Below are 17,779 nucleotides of genomic sequence, written 5' to 3'. Positions count from 1 at the left end.
GCACAGGCACCGGTGCGGGAAAGGAGTGAGAACAAACTGCAGACGGCTGGAAGGCCGCAGCAGGGCTCCCTGCGCTCCGTCCGTCCCCGACAGCCTCGAGCTCCCTCCCGCCTCAGCCCCGGCTCGCACCGCCGGCAGCCGCCGGAGGGTCTCGGTGCTGCTGAAGCCCTCGCAGATGCCGCGCCGAAGGGGCTGTCGCCTGTGCCGCGGTGGGTTCGGGTCCCCCCCATCTCGGGCAGGTAGCGGCGGCAGCTCTGCCCGTCCCTGCTCTGCCACTCGCAGTGTCGCGGCTCGCCCGCACCGGCTTGGCCGGCGAGACAGCGAAGGGAAGGCAGATGCGGGCCAGCCTCCCCGGCAACTGGAGCGCCGCTCCTGGCCCTGTCGTATCCGCGGCTCCGCGGAGCTTCTCCCGGGCAAGCTCGGTGGGAAAGTCCCGGTGGAGCATCCCGGCACCGCCAGGGCGAGAGCAAGAGGCGGCACCTCCTCTGCTCGCCGAGCTTGGCCAAGGGCACCTTTGGGTCTTCCTGTCTCTTTTTTTGTTTGTTAGTTGGTTTGGGATCTGGGGTGGCTCTTTTGTAGTTACTGGATTAATGAACTAATTGCCATTCGTGCCGGGGACGGCAAACGCTCCCTTAGAGCTGAGCACCGGCGGCAAACAGCAGCTTTACGTACCCGGCCCAGGAGCGCCCTGCAAAGCCAGGCCGGGCTGGGGCCGCCCCGCTGTGGATGGTGGGACCCACCGGCCGCGCACGTCGGGGCTGGCATGGCCCCGGCCTGAGGATCAGGGGGAAACGAGGAGGGATGAATGAGGAGTAGGAGCCCTGAGGAGCCCCGCTCCCAGGGAGGGGACAGCTCTGGGTATAACGTTTGTCCCCGCGCACGCACCTTTAGAGCTTGTAAGTGTGCGCACACGGGCATGGACACAGCCAGAGCGGCGCTGAGCCCACGCCAGCACGGACACAAGCACGCACTTGCTTATCTTTTCTCTTAATTCTCTCTAGTTAATTAGGAGACGTCAGTTCCGCACGGGAACTGTGGCACGAACAGGAAAATGAGGCTGTCTCCGCTTCGGTGCTCGGGGCTGGGCATCACCCGAACGAGAGCATGGGTTATTTGTGGTGACGGGGAGCAGTTTCCTCGACGTGTTTGTGCTTGCGGGAATCCGGGAATCGGGAACGCACACGTGAGCGGGGACGGGCAGCTGTACCGTGCCCATCAAAAGTGAGCCCAAAGTGACCAGACAGGGAACCTCAACTTTTGACTGCCCAACAGGGAAGGGAAAGGGAGCACAAAAAAACGGTCAGAGGTCTTCCGGCCCCGAAGCGCCAGCGGAGGGGAGATACGTGTGCGGAGAAAGGTGGAGGCTGTCAGGGCAGGGAGGGGGCTGCCGGACAGCACCGCACCGGGCTGCGCGCCCTGCCCAGCCCGGGGAAAGCTGTTCCCGGCTCCCGCATTCCGCTGGGTCGGGCCCCGCCGCGCCGTCGCCGCTGCAGGCGCTGCGCAGGTGCTGTCACAGAGAGCCCCGAGCGCGGACCCGCATTTCAAACACCGGCGGCGAGCGCGGCGAGCGCGCGGCCCTGCGCAGCACCGCGCCGGGCGGGCGGGCGGGCGGGAGCTGCCCGCGGGAAAACACGGCGCGGATCCCCCTGCGCCGCCCACGCCATCCCGCCCGGGAATTGCCGGGGGCTAGCGAAGGGGCGGGCGGGGAGCGGGCCGCCGTCGGGGCGGAGTAGCGGGAACGGGGCAAGGCGTGCCACGGGAACTCCGCCGCCGCCCATCCCGGACGCCCCCGACGGCTCCCCCGAGCGGGTCTCCGCCGGCCACCGCCCCCACGGAGCGGGGGTGGAGCGTGGCGGGAGGGGCGGGGCGGGGGGCAGCGCGGCGACTCGGGGCGGGCGCCGATCCGGGGCGGTCCGAGCCGGGCTTTGCCGGGCGCCGTCTGTCGGCGGCCGCCCGGCCTCCGGCGGGAGCCAATCAGGGGGCGGCTGCCCGCACGTGGAGCCGAGGGGACTCAAGAGCGCCGCGGCCGCCGCTCACTCCCCCCGTGACGGGCGTCCCGGCGGCACCGGGCAGCGCCGCGGGGGCGTCCGCGCCGCCGCTCCCGCCCCGGCCCCACGGCTCGGCCCCGCTGCCGCCGCCATGAGCGGCCCTTACCCGGAGGAGAGCTGCGCCGAGCGCCCCGAGTGCAAAAGTAAATCGCCAACTTTGCTGTCCTCCTACTGCATCGACAGCATCCTGGGCCGGCGGAGCCCCTGCAAGGTGCGGCTGCTCGGTACCGCACCCACCCTGCCTGCCATCGCCGCCCGTCCCGACACCGACAAGGCCGCGCAAGGTAAGCCCCACCATCCCATCCCTCTCGTCTCGTCCCTTTTCCCCGGCGTCGGGCAGGCCCGGCTTTGTGCCCCCCCTTCCCTGCACAGCCTGCAGCTCGGCCTCTGTCCCACTCCCCGCCTGCACCGCACGGCCGGCGCCGCCTCGGAGCCGCGGTCGCTGTTATCCCGTTACCGTGCTCGTTAGCAGCTGCTCTGCTGCCAGGAAGCGCGGCCGGAGCCGTGCCCGGAATTCGTCACAATTCTTTCCCTGAGGGTCGGGTACCGGCGCTTTAGGCTGCTCTTGCTTTCGATATAGGTGTAATTTTTAAAGCCAGAATAAATCGGTACGAGATGTGATCTGCGTAGGGGAAAGCCTCGCCCGTTCGCATTAAACCTGTAACGGGTTTCAGCGAGCGAGCCGGGGCCGCGCCCGGTAGCAGCCCGGGCGGTGATAACGGGCCCCGGCAGCCGCCGCCCCCCGCCCCAAGTTGGGAGCAGCCCCCTCCGGAGCCGCGGGGAGCGCGGATGGGCAGCTCCCTTGGGCGGCCTCGCTCCCGCTTTTCCCGGCGTACACCGGCGAGCGGGATTCTTTTCTCCAAAGCCAAAACCAGACTTGGGGAGAGGGGGGAAAGGTTATAGGAGGAGGGGAACAAAACAAAAAAAAAAGCCAGCGGAGGAATCCGGGGCCGCCGGGCGGACGCGATGGGACCAGCGCTGCCCCGCCATGTGGGATGGGGTCCGGTGCTGACCGCTGTCGGAGACGTGCCGGCCCAGGCCCGGGGCTGCCAGAGCTCCCGCAGCCTGTCCCGGCCCTGAATGGGGCGCTGGGCCGGACTCAGCGGCCGGGAGGAATTTCTTCCCAGGCTGGGAGCAGCGGCGCGGGTCATGGCCGGCCTGAGGGACAGAGTAGGGGTGGAAACTCGTGCACGAAGGATGGCTGAGGGACTGGGCTCTATTCGCACAGCTCCTACTGACCGTGTCTCTCCTTCTCTCTTCCTTCCTTTCTTTCTTTCCTCCGCACCCTTCTCCCCACCACGCCTGCCCGCTCCGTCCGACTGCTGCGGCCGTCTACGCCACTTTCATGGCTCAGGGTCCCCTAAGGGCAGTCCCCCCTTCGAGCCGGCCGAGCTGCACCTTCCTCCCAAACTGCGCCGGCTCTACGGGCCTGGCGGGGGCCGGCTGCTGCCGCCGCGGGCGGCGGGGCCGCGGGGGGACCGGCCGGAGGGGCGACCGGAGGGGGGCGCGGGCCCCGTGCCCGCCGCCGCCCCGTGGGACACGCTGAAGATCAGCCAAGCGCCCCAGGTCAGCATCAGCCGCAGCAAAAGCTACCGTGAGAACGCGCCCTTCGTGGCGCCGCCGCCCGCCAGGGACGAGCTGGGCAGCCCCACCGTGCACGTCGAGGAACGGCCGGGCCCTGCCGCGCCGGCCGCGGAGGAGGAAGAGGAGGAAGAGGACGAAGAGATGCTGGAAGAGGAGGAGGACGAGGAGGAAGAGGAGCTGGAGGACGATGAGGAGGAGGAGCTGCTGGGCGAGGACGGCGGGGGGCTGCTGAAGGATGCCCGCCGGGGTGCCACCGCGGCCCCCGGGGCGGAGGGCGGGGATCTGTCCCCCAAGGAGGAGCTGCTGCTGCACCCCGAGGACGGCGAGGGCAAGGACGGCGAGGAGAGCGTCTGCCTCTCGGCTGGCAGCGACTCCGAGGAGGGGCTGCTCAAGAGGAAGCAGCGCCGCTATCGTACCACCTTCACTAGCTACCAGCTGGAGGAGCTGGAGAGGGCCTTCCAGAAAACCCACTACCCCGACGTCTTCACCAGGTACCGGCGCCGGGGCTCCGGCCGAGCGCGGAGTGAGCGAATCCCGGGGGGACGGGACGGGGCCGCAGCGTGCTTCACCCCCGCCTCCAAACCGCTCTCGGCGGTGAATCCTGCCTCGGGCACTCCCGGGCAGAGATGAGACGGGGAACAGGGCCGGGCTCCGGGGGGGACCCAGGGCCGGTAGAGCCCGGGCAGGCCGCCTGAAGGCCACCGCCGGGGGCTATTTTTATCCGCTGCCCACCCCTTCTCTCACCGCGGCCGTGCCGGGATCAGTTACGCGCTGCTCGTGGGCTGGAGCCCGGCCCGGGGAAGCCCCGGCAGCAGCAGAGATCAAAGCGCCGCTGCCTAAAAATACCAGCCCGGCACGTCGGGGCCTCTAGGTGCCCGGAGTTGCCCCCAAGGAGCCCGGCGGGGCCCAGCCCGGCTCTATCCGCATTTTCCGGGGACATTTTCTCGTTGAAAATGGGAGCTAGGTGGTGGCAGGTCTGGCCAGCGGCTCCCCTGCGGGAAGTGCAGGAGGGAGAGAGGCAGAGCCGCCAGCGCTCTCCCAGCGCTGCCCGAAAATTGCAGCAAACCACTCCCGCCTTAAGGCTTGAAGGGAGTCGAGTCCCCAGAGTCGCACTTTTCGATAACGAAGATCCTCCCGGTTTCTCGTTTGTTTTTCCGGGGGCTGGGGCGTCGGAGGTAGCGTTGGAACAGGAGTGTTCACGGGGGCGGTTTTTTTCCCTGGATCTCGGAGCCGCGCATCGCCCGCGAGGCTCACCTCGGGGCGCTGCCGGGCCCCGGCTCCGGGAGCGGCTGTCCGGGCTGTGTATGGACATACAGCACATTTTTCGTTGGTGTTTTTTTTACCCCTTTGGGTTTTGCTCCAGGGTTTTTCACGCCCTGAAGGCGCGGGGCTCCGGCCGCGGCAGGGTCCCAGTTACGCTGGGAATGCTCCTGTCTGGGACACGGAGTTGATGAGACATTTTCCAGTGCCTTAGTCTTTTCCGATTTGCTTTAATTGTGGCAATGTGAACCTCCGTGTGGAGCTTCCCGGCTGCCGTCCCTCACACGGCAGCTGCGGCTAGAACCGGCCGAATTTGGGGAGTGGCGGGGAGGGCATGCCAAAACCCTAGAGTCCTGAGAGGCGCCCAGCTTGGCGGTCCGGAGCCGGGCCGAGGGCGGCGACAGGCGGTCTTCGCCCGCGGCCCGGCCCCGCTCGCCTTGGGCACCGGCATTTCGGGCGCGGGCGACTCGAGGTGCCCCGGGCTGACGGCAGCGTCTGTGTCTCCCCCAGGGAGGAGCTGGCCATGAGGCTCGATCTGACAGAAGCCCGAGTGCAGGTGAGTGGCAGCGGCGGGACCGGGACCGGCGCGTCCCTCGGCGGCGCGCAGGGGAAGGGTGGCCCGACCCTCCTCGGCGGCGCCCCGGCCCCGCCAGGGCCGAGCCATCGGTTGGCGAATCCCCGTGTGATTAAAACTCAGGGCTCCCGTTTCGGTTGTTAGAAACCCGCTCGGCCGCAAGTCGGGTATTTGGCTGCCATCAAATCTCCAATCGGGCTTCATAAAAGCCCACTTAGTGCTAGAACAAACAGGGCCATTTGAAGGCGAAATGTTGTTTGATTTCCTCTCCGCCTGCACAAGGAGCTGGCTAATGCTATTTGATTTCCCATTTTTGATAGCAATAAGCCTGCATTGATCTAATAGTGAGTGAGTGCAATGCTATTAAAGGTGTTTGCCGCCCCATACCAGAGTGCATTTCCCAACCCGGGTCTCATAACCAAAGAGACGATAAACATTGGGATGCCCTGATTGCCAACAGAAAACAGATGTCTCTGGGTTTGAAGCTGAGCAAATCACTTTACAGTTAAAATCGGGCGCTGATAAAGCATAATAAATTCCATATGGCTCATTTAATACACAACAGCTTCTTGCATTAGAGGGGCTAATGATGAGATTTGTCCCCTCCTTTCTGTTGACACATTTCTCCATTGTCAAACAGAGATGTGACAGCAAATCAGTATTTTCAGCTCAGGGGAACAAGTCGTGGGAAAGTTAAATAACTTTTTTAACAGAAAGACACCCCCTTTCTTTCTCCTCTATTCATGGCAGAAGATGTAATTAAGTGAATATGAATTATGAGAGTCCCTTCGTTTACCTTTGGGTGTACTCAGACTTATTAATTCAATAAGGGGGAATTGTAGCGAGGACAGCTTGCTAATTGAGTTTTAGCGAGGAGAGACTCTCCCTCCGTGCCAGGCTGTTGCCTTCTGCATGAACACAATGCCTCTCCGTCGTGGGTACCCAGATAGGCAGGCGTGGAGATCAATCCCCGCTGAACAACTGTACGGAGAGACTCGCAGCGCTGCTGCCTTTCTGCCTTCCCGGAAAGAATGGTCTCATACTGAGCTTACCAAGCCGAGCATAACAGGAAAAACTCTGCCCACACCTGCCCCAAAAGATTTACAAACGTCTGTCTCTCAAAGTGTCTGTAGGTGCATGTGATGGCCCCACTCTTGGTTATTAAGGGAATATTTTCTTTTTCTTTGAAATGCAGTTTATTTTCCTCTACCTCTCTCCTGCTTTAAGCAGTTTTATTTTATGATTTTTGCTTTGTGGCAGGGGTAAAAGAGAGAAAGGACGGCAGTGCCATGACATCCTAACTAACTTTCATAATATAGATCTTAAAAGGGCAGCCTTGAAATCTATATTTGCTGCTTTGGTTGCCTCACAAATTATTTCGTTTCAGACGTCAATAAAATTACGACTTTTCCCCCTCTCTTTAAATCTGAAGGAAAAAAAATCTACTATCCCCAAACGATATAATTTGTAAAGATGCTCTTTAACGGGAAAAAAAAAAAAGTAACGGTGTGGCTGTGAGTGCAGAATAATTCCCGCATAGTTCCCTTGGGAAATCGTAATGCCGCTGCTCCAGCGCAGCGGGAGCCGTCTCCCGCTCCGATCTCTGCCCGCACCGCCGACCTGCCGCGAAGCTGTGCGGGGGGTGTCGAGCTGCTGCGCCCCTCCGGGAGCCAGAGCCCGCGGCGTGCCCGGGGGTGTCACCGAAAGCCGCGTGTCCGCCCCCGGCGTGGGTCGGCACGGCCCGGGGCAGCGGCACACGTGGCCCCCGCGGGCCGGCCCCTTTTGGGGTGATCCCGTTTCGGGGGCGGCGGAGGATCGGTCGCCGTGGGCCCGGTGCGGGGCTCCTGAAGGGGCTCGCCGCTCCGAGGGCGCGGGCAGGCGTTATTAAAACCGGTTTTTCTTTTGGCTTTCAGGTATGGTTCCAGAACCGTAGGGCTAAGTGGCGGAAGAGGGAAAAGGCTGGGGCTCAGACACACCCCCCAGGTTTGCCTTTCCCTGGTCCCCTGTCAGCAACTCACCCCCTCAGTCCATACCTTGATGCTAGTCCTTTCCCTCCTCATCACCCAGCTCTAGACTCCGCCTGGACCGCCGCCGCCGCCGCGGCCGCCGCCTTCCCCAGCCTGCCGCCGCCGCCCCCCGGCTCCGCGGCGCTGCCCCCCGGCGGGACCCCGCTCGGCCTCGGCACCTTCCTGGGCGCGGCCGTGTTCCGCCACCCCGCCTTCATCAGCCCCGCCTTCGGCAGGTACCGCCCGCCCTCGCGCCACCGCCACCGGGGGGTCCTGAGGGGGCGCGGGAATCGCGCGTGGGGCCGCGCGCGCGGAGGAATTCTGGCCCCACGCGGGACCCGCCGCGCGCGGCCGCCCCGGCGTTCGAACTTGGAGCGCCTCACAGCCGGCGCCGATTGGGCGCCGCGCCGGTCACGTGCTTCCGCCGCGGCCGCTCATTGGGCGGGGGCGGCTCCCCCGCCCGCCCCCCGCGCGGCCGCGGGTTCCCCGTGGGGGCGGCCGGGCCGCGGCGGTGGCGGGAGGCCGGGCGGGCCCCCGAGGGGCAGGCCCGCGGAAAGCGGCGCTCCCACGCAGAAATGAAACCCGTGCGGGTTTCCCTACGTGCACGCGTGGCCTCTGCTTTGCTCGGGGCGGGGGTTGCTGGTATTTGGCCATTCGGGATGAACACAAGCCGCGACATCCCGGGCGCCGTGAGCCACTTCGGCCACGGGGGGACCGTCACGGGCAGATTTTTAGCCGCTGGCATGAGTGGGGCTGAGCTTCCATAGGTTCGCGTCGGGACGAGCTCCCGCGGGAGCCGCGGGCGAAGTGCAGGCAGCGCCGGGCGGCTCCGGCAGCGCTGCTCGCGGAGCCGGGGCAGGTGGAGCGCGGACGGGTCCGGGAACGGGGGGACCGAGCGCTGCCTGCCCACGACCGGGGGATTCCCCCCGCGCATCTCCGTCCCTGCTGGCTGCAACCCCCGGCCATTGCCTGTGCCAAATCGGGGACACCAGGCTCAGCGATTTTTCCTCCCTTTTTTTTCTTCCCCGAAAAAATCATTTGCCCGCCCGGCGTGGGGTATTTTCAGCGGGTCTCTGTCCCGTCGCGTCCGCGCTCGGTGGGAAAGAGGCGAGCGGGGCCGTGCGGGGCCGGCGGTCCCCGGCGCGGCGGTGACGGCCGTCTGTGCTTCTCTTGCAGGCTCTTTTCCACTATGTCCCCCCTGGGCAGCGCCTCCAGCGCCGCGGCCCTGCTGCGGCAGCCGGCGCCGGCCGCCGAGGGCGCGGTGGGCTCGGCGGGGCTGGGGGACCCGGCCAGTGCCGCCGCCGACCGGCGGGCATCCAGCATCGCCGCCCTGCGGCTGAAGGCCAAGGAACACGCCGCCCAGCTCACCCAGCTCAACATCCTCCCCGGGAGCAGCACGGGGAAAGAGGTGTGCTAAGGCACGGCTGCCGTCCGCGGGGTGCGGGTTAGGTTTTTTTTAGGGGGGAGAGAAAAAAGAGAGAGGGAGAGGAGAGTAAAAACGCGAATCAATAAAGGTCACCTCAGACAGCATGAATCAAGACCAAACGGGGGGAAAAATAATAATGATTTTTTAAGAAAAGAGGACCAGCAGCTGAGTCTGTAGTAGGTTCTCAAGTTAGGAACTTGGAGAAAGCGAATGCTTCTTGCATCAGCCCTCACACGAGTGAAACGACACTTAAAACCTCCTGCATAAGTAACTCCTTGGCTGGTACATTTCTTAAATGTACGACGTGTCCATTTCCTCTGTGAACATTAGCGGGGGGAAAAAGTAGAAAAAAAAAAGCAAAAAAAGAAAAAGCCCTAATAAAAGTTACTATGTATTAGCGTTTCATACACTAAATATTTTTCCTTCTGTTTATCTGGCAAGAAAAAAAAGAGAAAGAAATAGAATTGTAATTACGAAAGTGAAAAAAAAAACAATAGATAAACTAAGAGAGGGGGAAAGCTACCCACATCTTCTTAAAATAACATCCTAGGATGTTAAGTTGGTCAGTTAGAAGCGCTGGAGAACTATTTTACATGTTGCAACGAGCTGCATATGCTAACCAAGGATGCTGCCAGTGCAGACTGAAAGTAAATTTGATGCTGTAAGATAACCAGTGCACTTAGGGGAAAGGGTATATCTTTTTCTTGTTATATTCTTTATCACTACACCAACCAAGGTTTTTATATCAAACCAAAGGGAAATACACTGCTAGAATATGGACTGTTTAAGTCACTAAACTGTGATTATTGATTCTGTACATACCATTGTTATAAAAAAGAACAGAGCTTTGTATATTTGAAAAGTTATAAAACAATTGCACTCAGTGTAGTGTTGTAAAAGTTTGTCATTCTGTAGATTCTTACTGTGTTGTAGATATAATAGGGTTCCTAGACAAATATTTATGTACAAACTCTTTATTTAACTTATTAACTGTAGAGGTTTCTGAAACCCTCAAGAGGCGATGGTACAGTACTTTTTCGTGTAATGTCGTTATTGTTAACACTTTTCCTTGCCATCCGGTGGAGAAGTGCCACGTTCAGAAAATAAACAAAAATATATGTTTAACAAAAAAAAAAAAAAAAAAGAAAAAAAGAAAAAGGATCAAAAGAAAAAGGCAGAGCCCGGTCCTTGCGGGGGCTGTGGGGCCAGCTGCGCTGCTGGGCTGAGCCCCGCCAGCCTCAGCGCCGGGACCCGCCCGCGGCTCGGGGTGCGGCGGCGGCCGGGGCGGGCGCGGCGGGGAAGCGAGGTGCCGGCAGCCCGGCTTGCGAGGGGATTTGCGGATGGCGAGGTCGGGTGGGGCACCCCCGGCCGTACCTGTCCGAGCTCTGCCGGGGGCACCGTGCCGTGTCCCCCCAGCTCCCCAGCCCGGGCTGCTCTGGGGGCGTCTCTTGGTGCCAGCGACCCCACAGGCGGGGAGCCGCCCCATGCGTGGGGATGGGACAGCCCCAGGCTCTGCTGTTGCCGAAGGTGGCGTGGGCGGGGGGAAAATCTGGAATTTTGGGGAACGCTTGGCCGCCCCCGCACCTTTGGGGTCACAAAAGTTTCTCTGCGCCTGCCCCTTCGTTCTCCTCGAGGTGAACTTCCGTTTCTTCCCTTTTCCTTTATTAACCCCGGGTGGCTTTCTTCCTCGTTTGTTTTTTGTTTCTTATTTTTAAAAAAATATTATTATTTTTTATTTTTATTTTTATTTTTATTTTTATTTTTATTTTTATTTTTATTAGGTTTTTTTTTCTTTTTTTTTATTTTTTTTGGGGGGGGGGGGGCGGGGGGAGGGCGCAGCGCTCCCGTTCGCCTCTCCCTCGGAGCAGGAAAAGCGGGAAGCCCCCCGGCCGCACTGCCCGCGGCCCTTCCCTGGCCCTGGTGACTCCTGCTCCCCCCGACCAAGCCCCGGCCCCTGGACGGGCCGTCGGAGTGCTGGGGTGTGGGGTTCTTTTTTTGGGGTGATTTGGTTTAATTGCGGCAGCGCTCCACAGCGGCCGGAGAAGAACCCACGGGGACACCGAGGGGGCCCGGCGGGGCGGCCCCGGCTCCCGGAGCCACCGCCCGGGAAGCGCCGCTGGAGCGAGCACCACGCGTGGGAACCCGCCGCGACCCTTCCCCGCAGCTCCCCCCTCCACTCACGGCATTTCATATCCCACACCCCCAACCCCGCCCGCCCCCAGCCGTATTTTTGAGTCCTAAAAACCCACCATAGGCGCAAAAAAAAAAATTTATGGGAAAAATAAGGCTTGTTCCTTGGACGTTATTAACAGTGCAGTCTGAAATATACATTTTTGCCTCAAAGAAAAGGGAATCATTATCAAGCCATTAGGCATTAAGAAATGTCATTCAGTCATTTTTATTCATTCTGCTGAAATCTTCGTAAAAGCCCGAATCATACTTCTGCAAGCAGCAATTTTGTTAATCCAGGGGGTTATTACTCTGGTCCCTTATTAGGATCTATACTGCTGCCAAGCAATCCTATAACCTTCTCAAAAGAAGTTTACCTCCGTGTTATAAAACCAGTAGTGGTATTTATACTGTGCAATAATTAGTGTATTACCTGAATCCACTAACAGGTTCATTTTATCTCCGCACAAAACCCCTAGTCTGCTTATAGAAAGCTTGTGCCTCCTTTGGTGCTGTTAAAGTGGTGAAAGAGTGAATGAAGGCTGGTAGCACTTTCTCCTTTCGCCGTGCCTTAATTCCCATCTCTTTTTGCTCTCATCCAATTAGTGCAGTGTATTAAGCGGTTTATCATCTCATAGTCAGCTATTGAGAGAAACAAGGCGAACACTTTGCAATAGAGCCTGCTCTCCTTTGACACCCTCAGGTACTTACATATTCCACTGTGCTATGAATAATAGAGGAAGAATAGAGCGCTAATTCCCTCATCAAAGAATGCCTTGTCTGCTGCTTTGCTCAACAACACCATTCTGATCAAAAGAAAAGCAATAAAGCTTAGCATAACAAAACGAAACCTACTTATTAGCTTAGTGGTTAAATTAATGCAGAGCCGCTGCTATTCAAAACCAAGGTTTGAAAACAGCCTCCAACAACCTGATAATGCTGCCTTCGGGATGAAGGAATTTTAATCTGAAATTTGAAGCTGGCACAGATGAGTTAATCTATTAAACTGCTATAAGGAGGGTGAGGGAGAACTATTCAATTAAGGCACATTTAAGGTGCCCTGCAGAAGACAGGGATGGATTCGAAGGGGAAGATGTGCTCCGCTTCGGCCTTAGAAAACTGCCTTTGGCGGCGAAAAGAGGGATTTTGGCACAGCAGCCACCGTGTTTGCGGATGGGAATTCTTTTTCATATCGCATATGTCATCAGCGAAACCTGGCCACCGGCTCCATATATCAACACTCCTCTTCCCCAACTGCAAATAAATACAAATAAACACAAACCTTAATTTTAACAGCACTGGTGGGGGAGGGGGATACGAGGAGGAAAAGGAAGGGAAAGCGATTCAGGCCAGACCAGCCTCGGAATGCAAACCTCCGAACTTCAGTCTTTCCCAAATTATTTACAGCGCAGCGTTTACCAGCTCCATTTAATATTAAATGCTATAAAGATGATTTTGCATTTCCCAGCCTTTCTGAGGGGCCAAGACAAGGCACGGTGCCCAGAGCTGATTAGAGAGGGAGTGGGGAGGGGAAAAAAAATCCAGTTTACTCCTTGCCAAGACTTCAGCTCTGATCTGACCAGCTTTGCTGAGAGGAATCAAAAAAAGCTTCCATTCGGGGTAAAAGCCTCATTTCCCATCCTCAACCCTCCCGGAGTGTGGCTGGCTGGGGTTGGTGGGGGCTTTGGGCTGTGCCCCTCCGGGCTCCTCCACCTCGGTGTGTGGGGGGAACAGCCCCTCGCAGGGCCACTCTGCTGCTGCACCCTACACACTCATTCCACAACACTCTCATTTAATCTAAACATCCCTAAACTTGCAAATTAACAGGCTCTTCAGCTGTAATTATACAGATACATACAAGTGCCACAGGGTCAGGTTATGCCATATCTATCCATTTTATTTGTATACCTAATGTTTGGAGGAGAAGGTCACACTTTTCACTTTCCTAAGGCATTCTATCCAGTTAATATCAGTAATATCTTCATAATCCTAATTGGGCTGGACACAAAAAATCTAAAAATTCCTGCATGAAATTACAAGAAACCAGGATCTTTTGAAGTTCTGCAACTTCAATACGTCATCTTGGCAGCAACACCTTCTTTCCATGACGAGACTCCAAATAAAGTCTGTTTTGCAGTATTAACCCAACTGAACATATTGGGAAGGACTGATAGCTCACCAGGGTGGGACAACACGAGAGATGCAGAGGTTCCATTTTTCACTGTAGTGATTCCATGTGAGCAGAAATGAAAGGGTTTAGTTCCAAAAGTTGCTAGGGGAAGATGATTGTGTTATTTAGGCATATTCAAATGGACACTACCCATACTGACACACAGCCTCTTCCAAATGGGGGCAAATGAATGTCATAAAATACTCTGAACACAGACACATGTATCCCTACAGTGTCCAACACGTTTATGCTAATCCTCTTACTTTTTCTTTAAGATCCATTTGTTAATGGGTGTTCATCCTAGAAACAGATACACGAGCAATTCTGTAAGACCAGGAAAAGTCCAGAGCAATATGATCAAGCATGGACTATTTTCAGGCATCAGATCATAGAATCAAATTCTCTTTTACTAGAAAACTTTATTTTTTCAAGTGTGAAAAAACTTTACATTTTATACTGTTTAAGATTTAAAAACAAATTTTTATAACCTTACATTAATATATCACATTGTGAACTTAACAGTGAACACAGTACAATATTTTGTGTACAAAAGCATGTACCAAATTTATTCTCTTGTCGTATCTACTTGTCATTTTATTAGAAATAAATGAAAAATACAATTTGTTTGTAAAAACTGTAAAACCTCCAACACAGTAATTATTACAGAACAGTAACTATGATTTGCTGCTTTCCATTCCCCTGTTATTGGTTACAATACCATCCCAAAAATATTTTTCCCTATCAATTGCTTACTTTCAAATACTTTGAAATGAAACACATTTATATCCTCTGTATGTGTGAAACGGGTTTTGTTCATCCTTTTTGGTCTTTACATCCACACAGAAATTTTCAATGTGGCAAAATACTGTGCTTAAAGATGCTTGGAAAGACTCCTAATAAAAAAATGGTCCCTATTTTTAGCACCTCCAGGTTTCAGTCATTCTTTAATGAATTTCAAAGTAAAGCATCCCTACCTCTGTTCAGAAGGTAATAGGACATTTAAATGCATTTAGGTTTAGTATTGTTTTTAATTGGTATGTTTATGATCAGGAAGAAGATAAACCGTGAAAAGGCAAAACATTAGTGCTCCTACTGAGACCTCTACTAACCTCTCTTCCTGAGAGCACCTCTAGTAAATACCCTGGAGCAAAGTCTAGGATCACTTACATTCCAGCAACTCTCACTGGGAATTATCCAATTAAAGCAGCAATTCCCCCACCCCCTTTTCCCTCATAGGTCTAAATACACAACAAAAAATATTGCAAAAATCAACTACTCCATATTTTAATAACCCTGGTTTCTCAATGAAGAACAGAAAGGAAGATTAAAAACACCTTGAATACTTCATGTCCATGAGAATCATACATCCTGTTTTCATCTCCCATTTTTCCTTCTCCAAAGAGACAAGATTATTAAAACATCATTGTACATACTGAAACAGAGTATTGCTGAAGAGATCATTACTGTTAAACAAGGGACTAGCCTCCCTCCATTTTTAATCAATCACTGTCTTTCATTGCTGGACTCTCCCACAGACCTTCCTATACTGACGGTGAAGAGTTTGCCGAGGTTCACTTCTGAGTAGGCACTCATGGACAGGCATTTGTCTACGGTGCTCTTCAGTCTTTTGTAGGCTTCAGAGACTTCCCTCCTGAGTTGCTTCTTCTTCAAATACTCTAGAAGAACAAAGGGGAAAAACCCAAAAAACAGAGAGGGATTAAATGACCACAAAAAGACAGGATTTTTGCATTCATTAGACTGTGAATCAATGTATTTTAAAACGAGGTGAATGCTGTAGTTTTAGCAAAGAGCACATTTGTGGTAAGCTCTCCCACGTTCTGCTGCATTCCCTGCCTTTCCTGTAGGAGCTGGTGAGGGGCCATGGCGAACCTGGGCCAAGGCTCCCTCAGCCCCACCAGCACAGGAGCAATGGGAAAACTGGCAAAAGCCGCCTCTAGTCCAGTTTTATCATCTAGCTGGAGTGAAATGGGAGTTCACTAAGTCACAGCAGAGAAAGTAAACAATAGCTGGGCTGACTCTGAAAGGATCTCATTTAACAGGGGCAGGTGCCTTAACTTAGTGAGAACTATCCAGAGTCCCCAGGGGTTGGAAGTAGGGACAAATTCCACCCCAAGGTGGCTTTAGAAGTGAAGGAAATCACAATTCATGTCCTCATTCCCGCTATTAATACTGGCACTGGCACAACCTGGGACAGACTTATCACCAGTCTTGTGTGCTCTCAAATGCGCCTTGTGTGCAGAATGGGAATCACAATCCTCAGCATTACAGAAGCACTGGAAGGAAAAGAGAAGTAGCACAAACAAGGGGAATTCCATGTTACTTTACACTAAAATGGAGAGAATCTCCAGAATCTGCAGTATCTTAACCAGGAGATGTTCACCTGACACGTGAATGAAGAGGCTCCCAATGCCCAGTAAGATACGTCTGGAGGACAAGACATTTACTCACCTGTACCTTCATGTGTGTGCAAAGTCATGTGCATGACTCTGTACATATTTAAGCAGCACAGACCAAGCTGTTCTATTTCTGTTGGGAATTTTTTTTGTTAAATTTTATGCCATTTAAAAAAAAAAACAAACAACCCAAGGGATTTTGTTTGGGTGACTGTACAGCTTTTCCTTTATAAAAGCAGTGGACAAAGACTAAAAGAGCAAAATATTCTACTACTCTATTATACAGCAATGCCAAGTGGATGCAGATCTGGCACAGTTGTGCTCCTACTTCCCAACCAACTCCACATTCTAGAAACACCAGCTCCTACCCAAAAGCCTGTTCCTGCAGTTACACCTTGGAACAGTGGAGAGCACATACACTGCAAAACAAGGTGCCCTCCCAGGCAGCTTCCCTGCTTTTAGACTGGAGAGATTCCAGGTCCAGCAGAACTAGGAGAGCACAGCACAGGTACTTACAGCTCAAGATTTGAAGCCACTGAGATGGAGGATAAAGCACGTGTCTTGTGAGCAACCATCCTTCTATTGCTCATTAGCTTTGCCTGAAAGCTGTTGCCTCACTTCTCCCTGACACCTTCACAGCCCTCCTTTGAACAGGTAATAGAAGAACCTCCATCCCTTCTCAAATAGCTTTTACTCCACAGCACAAGTTAAGATGAAAAACCAATAGTCTCTAAGAACAGTGGAGTTTTTTAAGAAAAGGTTTTCAGGGAGAGGGACACTGGTTTTTGAGTCTCTGTATAAGGGACAAAATTTTGTGACATTTTGTGACAACTCACCTCTGTGCTGTGACTGAGATTAAGGTGTCCCATCAGACACAGCTTCATCTCAGCAACTAAGTCAAGGACTGCTACATGAGATGAGAGGCATGGTGACAGAAAAAGCTATTATAATTTTGAGGTTTGTGAATTTCTCCTCCCTGAGGATTTACAAGTACTTCTGCAGAGCCTCAGATGTTGTAGTATGAGCTTAGCAGACTAGCTCTAGATACAATACAAATAGCAATGCTTTATTGAGAAATTGCCACCTGCTTAAGTTTTCAGTGCTATTCACAAAGTTCCACTGCATGAAGCTATCAACTCTTTAAAAATTAAATTAAAATTTAAATTAACAATGTCTGAGTAAGTGAATACATTGATTAAAAGCACTCTGATAAGCACCTTTCATGAATTGCTGTGAAGAACTTATGTATTGTGCTGTCACATTCAGTTTTGTGTCTGGGCAGTAAGCAAAGAGAGGAAGATGCCTTGTTGAAGATACCACATTTTTAGTGTTACACAGACAGTAATGACTTAAAGTCTATTAACAGAACTGAATTTTCATTAAACTACAACTCCAATACAATAAAAGCTTGATTATGTGAATCTGCTCATTAACAGGCTCAAGTCACTATGGCATAAACACATTTAACGATTCAGAAAGTATTTGGATATAGGGTTAAACTAAACAAACCTTGAAAATTGTCTTAACCACATCCATAAAAACACCAATCCCACTTTGCCACAAATTGAACTCTCAGTTGTTCATGTATTTTCAAGATTAATGATACAGTAAGTGGGTTCACTTGCAACTGCTCACGTTAGCCAAACCATGCTCCTTATACCAAGAAACTCTGGAAAATACCATCCTTATACCTCAAAATTAGGCCAAAATAGTTTAAAGCTTCCTGGAGCTCAGGAGGAACCAAGGTAAAATACATCAATGCGAACAGCTGGCACATGTGAACAGAGCAGGAAGGCACATTAATCATTAGAACATTGAGGCAAACAATACACCAGGGCTGAAAGTAGGGAACAGAAGAAATACAGGTCCATGTACAGCTCCAATTCAGGCTTCAGGGCTCCAGCCATCCCACTAACAGAGCTCCCAGCTCCCCCCAATATTAAATCTAAACTCCAATTATACACAATAACCTTTCTGACAGTATGCTTCAAACATTTCTGAGATGCAATTACCCTTGTAGAGGCAGGCAGGAAAGGGTGGACTGAAAAATAAAGGAGAAATATGAGGGGCCTCGTTGAAGTAATGAGGCCAATTTTAAGTTTCAATTATAAGAGAATGGGAGCCGGGA

The 17,779-nt window shown here is 54.2% G+C and overlaps 2 protein-coding genes across 4 annotated transcripts in view; one reads left to right on the top strand and one right to left on the bottom strand.

Moving 5' to 3' along the window:
* Positions 1–2,106: 2,106 nt before the first annotated feature.
* Positions 2,107–9,930, top strand: ARX (aristaless related homeobox). Of its 2 annotated transcripts, XM_014879707.2 has the most exons (5): positions 2,107–2,332; positions 3,403–4,123; positions 5,403–5,448; positions 7,380–7,708; positions 8,649–9,930. In XM_014879707.2, the coding sequence occupies exons 1-5, from the start codon at positions 2,140–2,142 to the stop codon at positions 8,887–8,889; spliced, it is 1,530 nt and encodes a 509-aa protein (XP_014735193.1). In that variant the 5' UTR covers positions 2,107–2,139; the 3' UTR covers positions 8,890–9,930. The 2 variants fall into 2 exon arrangements, with proteins under 2 accessions (XP_014735193.1, XP_088016465.1); XM_088160339.1 differs by lacking the exon at positions 2,107–2,332 and having other exon boundaries at positions 3,162–4,123.
* A 3,706-nt stretch (positions 9,931–13,636) lies between these two features.
* POLA1 (DNA polymerase alpha 1, catalytic subunit) overlaps positions 13,637–17,779 on the bottom strand; it is a 184,013-nt gene continuing 179,870 nt past the window's right edge. For both annotated transcript variants that reach the window (XM_014879714.2, XM_014879716.2), the window contains exon 37: positions 13,637–14,913. In XM_014879714.2, the coding sequence (XP_014735200.2) occupies positions 14,741–14,913 (173 nt within the window). In that variant the 3' untranslated portion in view covers positions 13,637–14,740. The remainder of the gene's footprint in view (positions 14,914–17,779) is intronic.

This window comes from Sturnus vulgaris, chromosome 2 (genome assembly GCF_052056855.1).
Source record: "Sturnus vulgaris isolate bStuVul1 chromosome 2, bStuVul1.hap1, whole genome shotgun sequence".
Classification (NCBI taxonomy): domain Eukaryota; kingdom Metazoa; phylum Chordata; class Aves; order Passeriformes; family Sturnidae; genus Sturnus; species Sturnus vulgaris.
Note: the sequence above shows the minus strand (reverse complement) of the source record. Positions and strands in the feature narration are given on the sequence as shown.

Excerpts from the sequence above, each read along its gene's own strand:
- ARX (XM_088160339.1), top strand. The coding sequence starts at position 3,198 with ATGGCCGGCCTGAGGGACAGAGTAGGGGTGGAAACTCGTGCACGAAGG. Across the intron at positions 4,124-5,402 it reads TACCCCGACGTCTTCACCAG|GGAGGAGCTGGCCATGAGGC; the intron begins GTACCGGCGCCG and ends TGTCTCCCCCAG. Across the intron at positions 7,709-8,648 it reads ATCAGCCCCGCCTTCGGCAG|GCTCTTTTCCACTATGTCCC; the intron begins GTACCGCCCGCC and ends CTTCTCTTGCAG.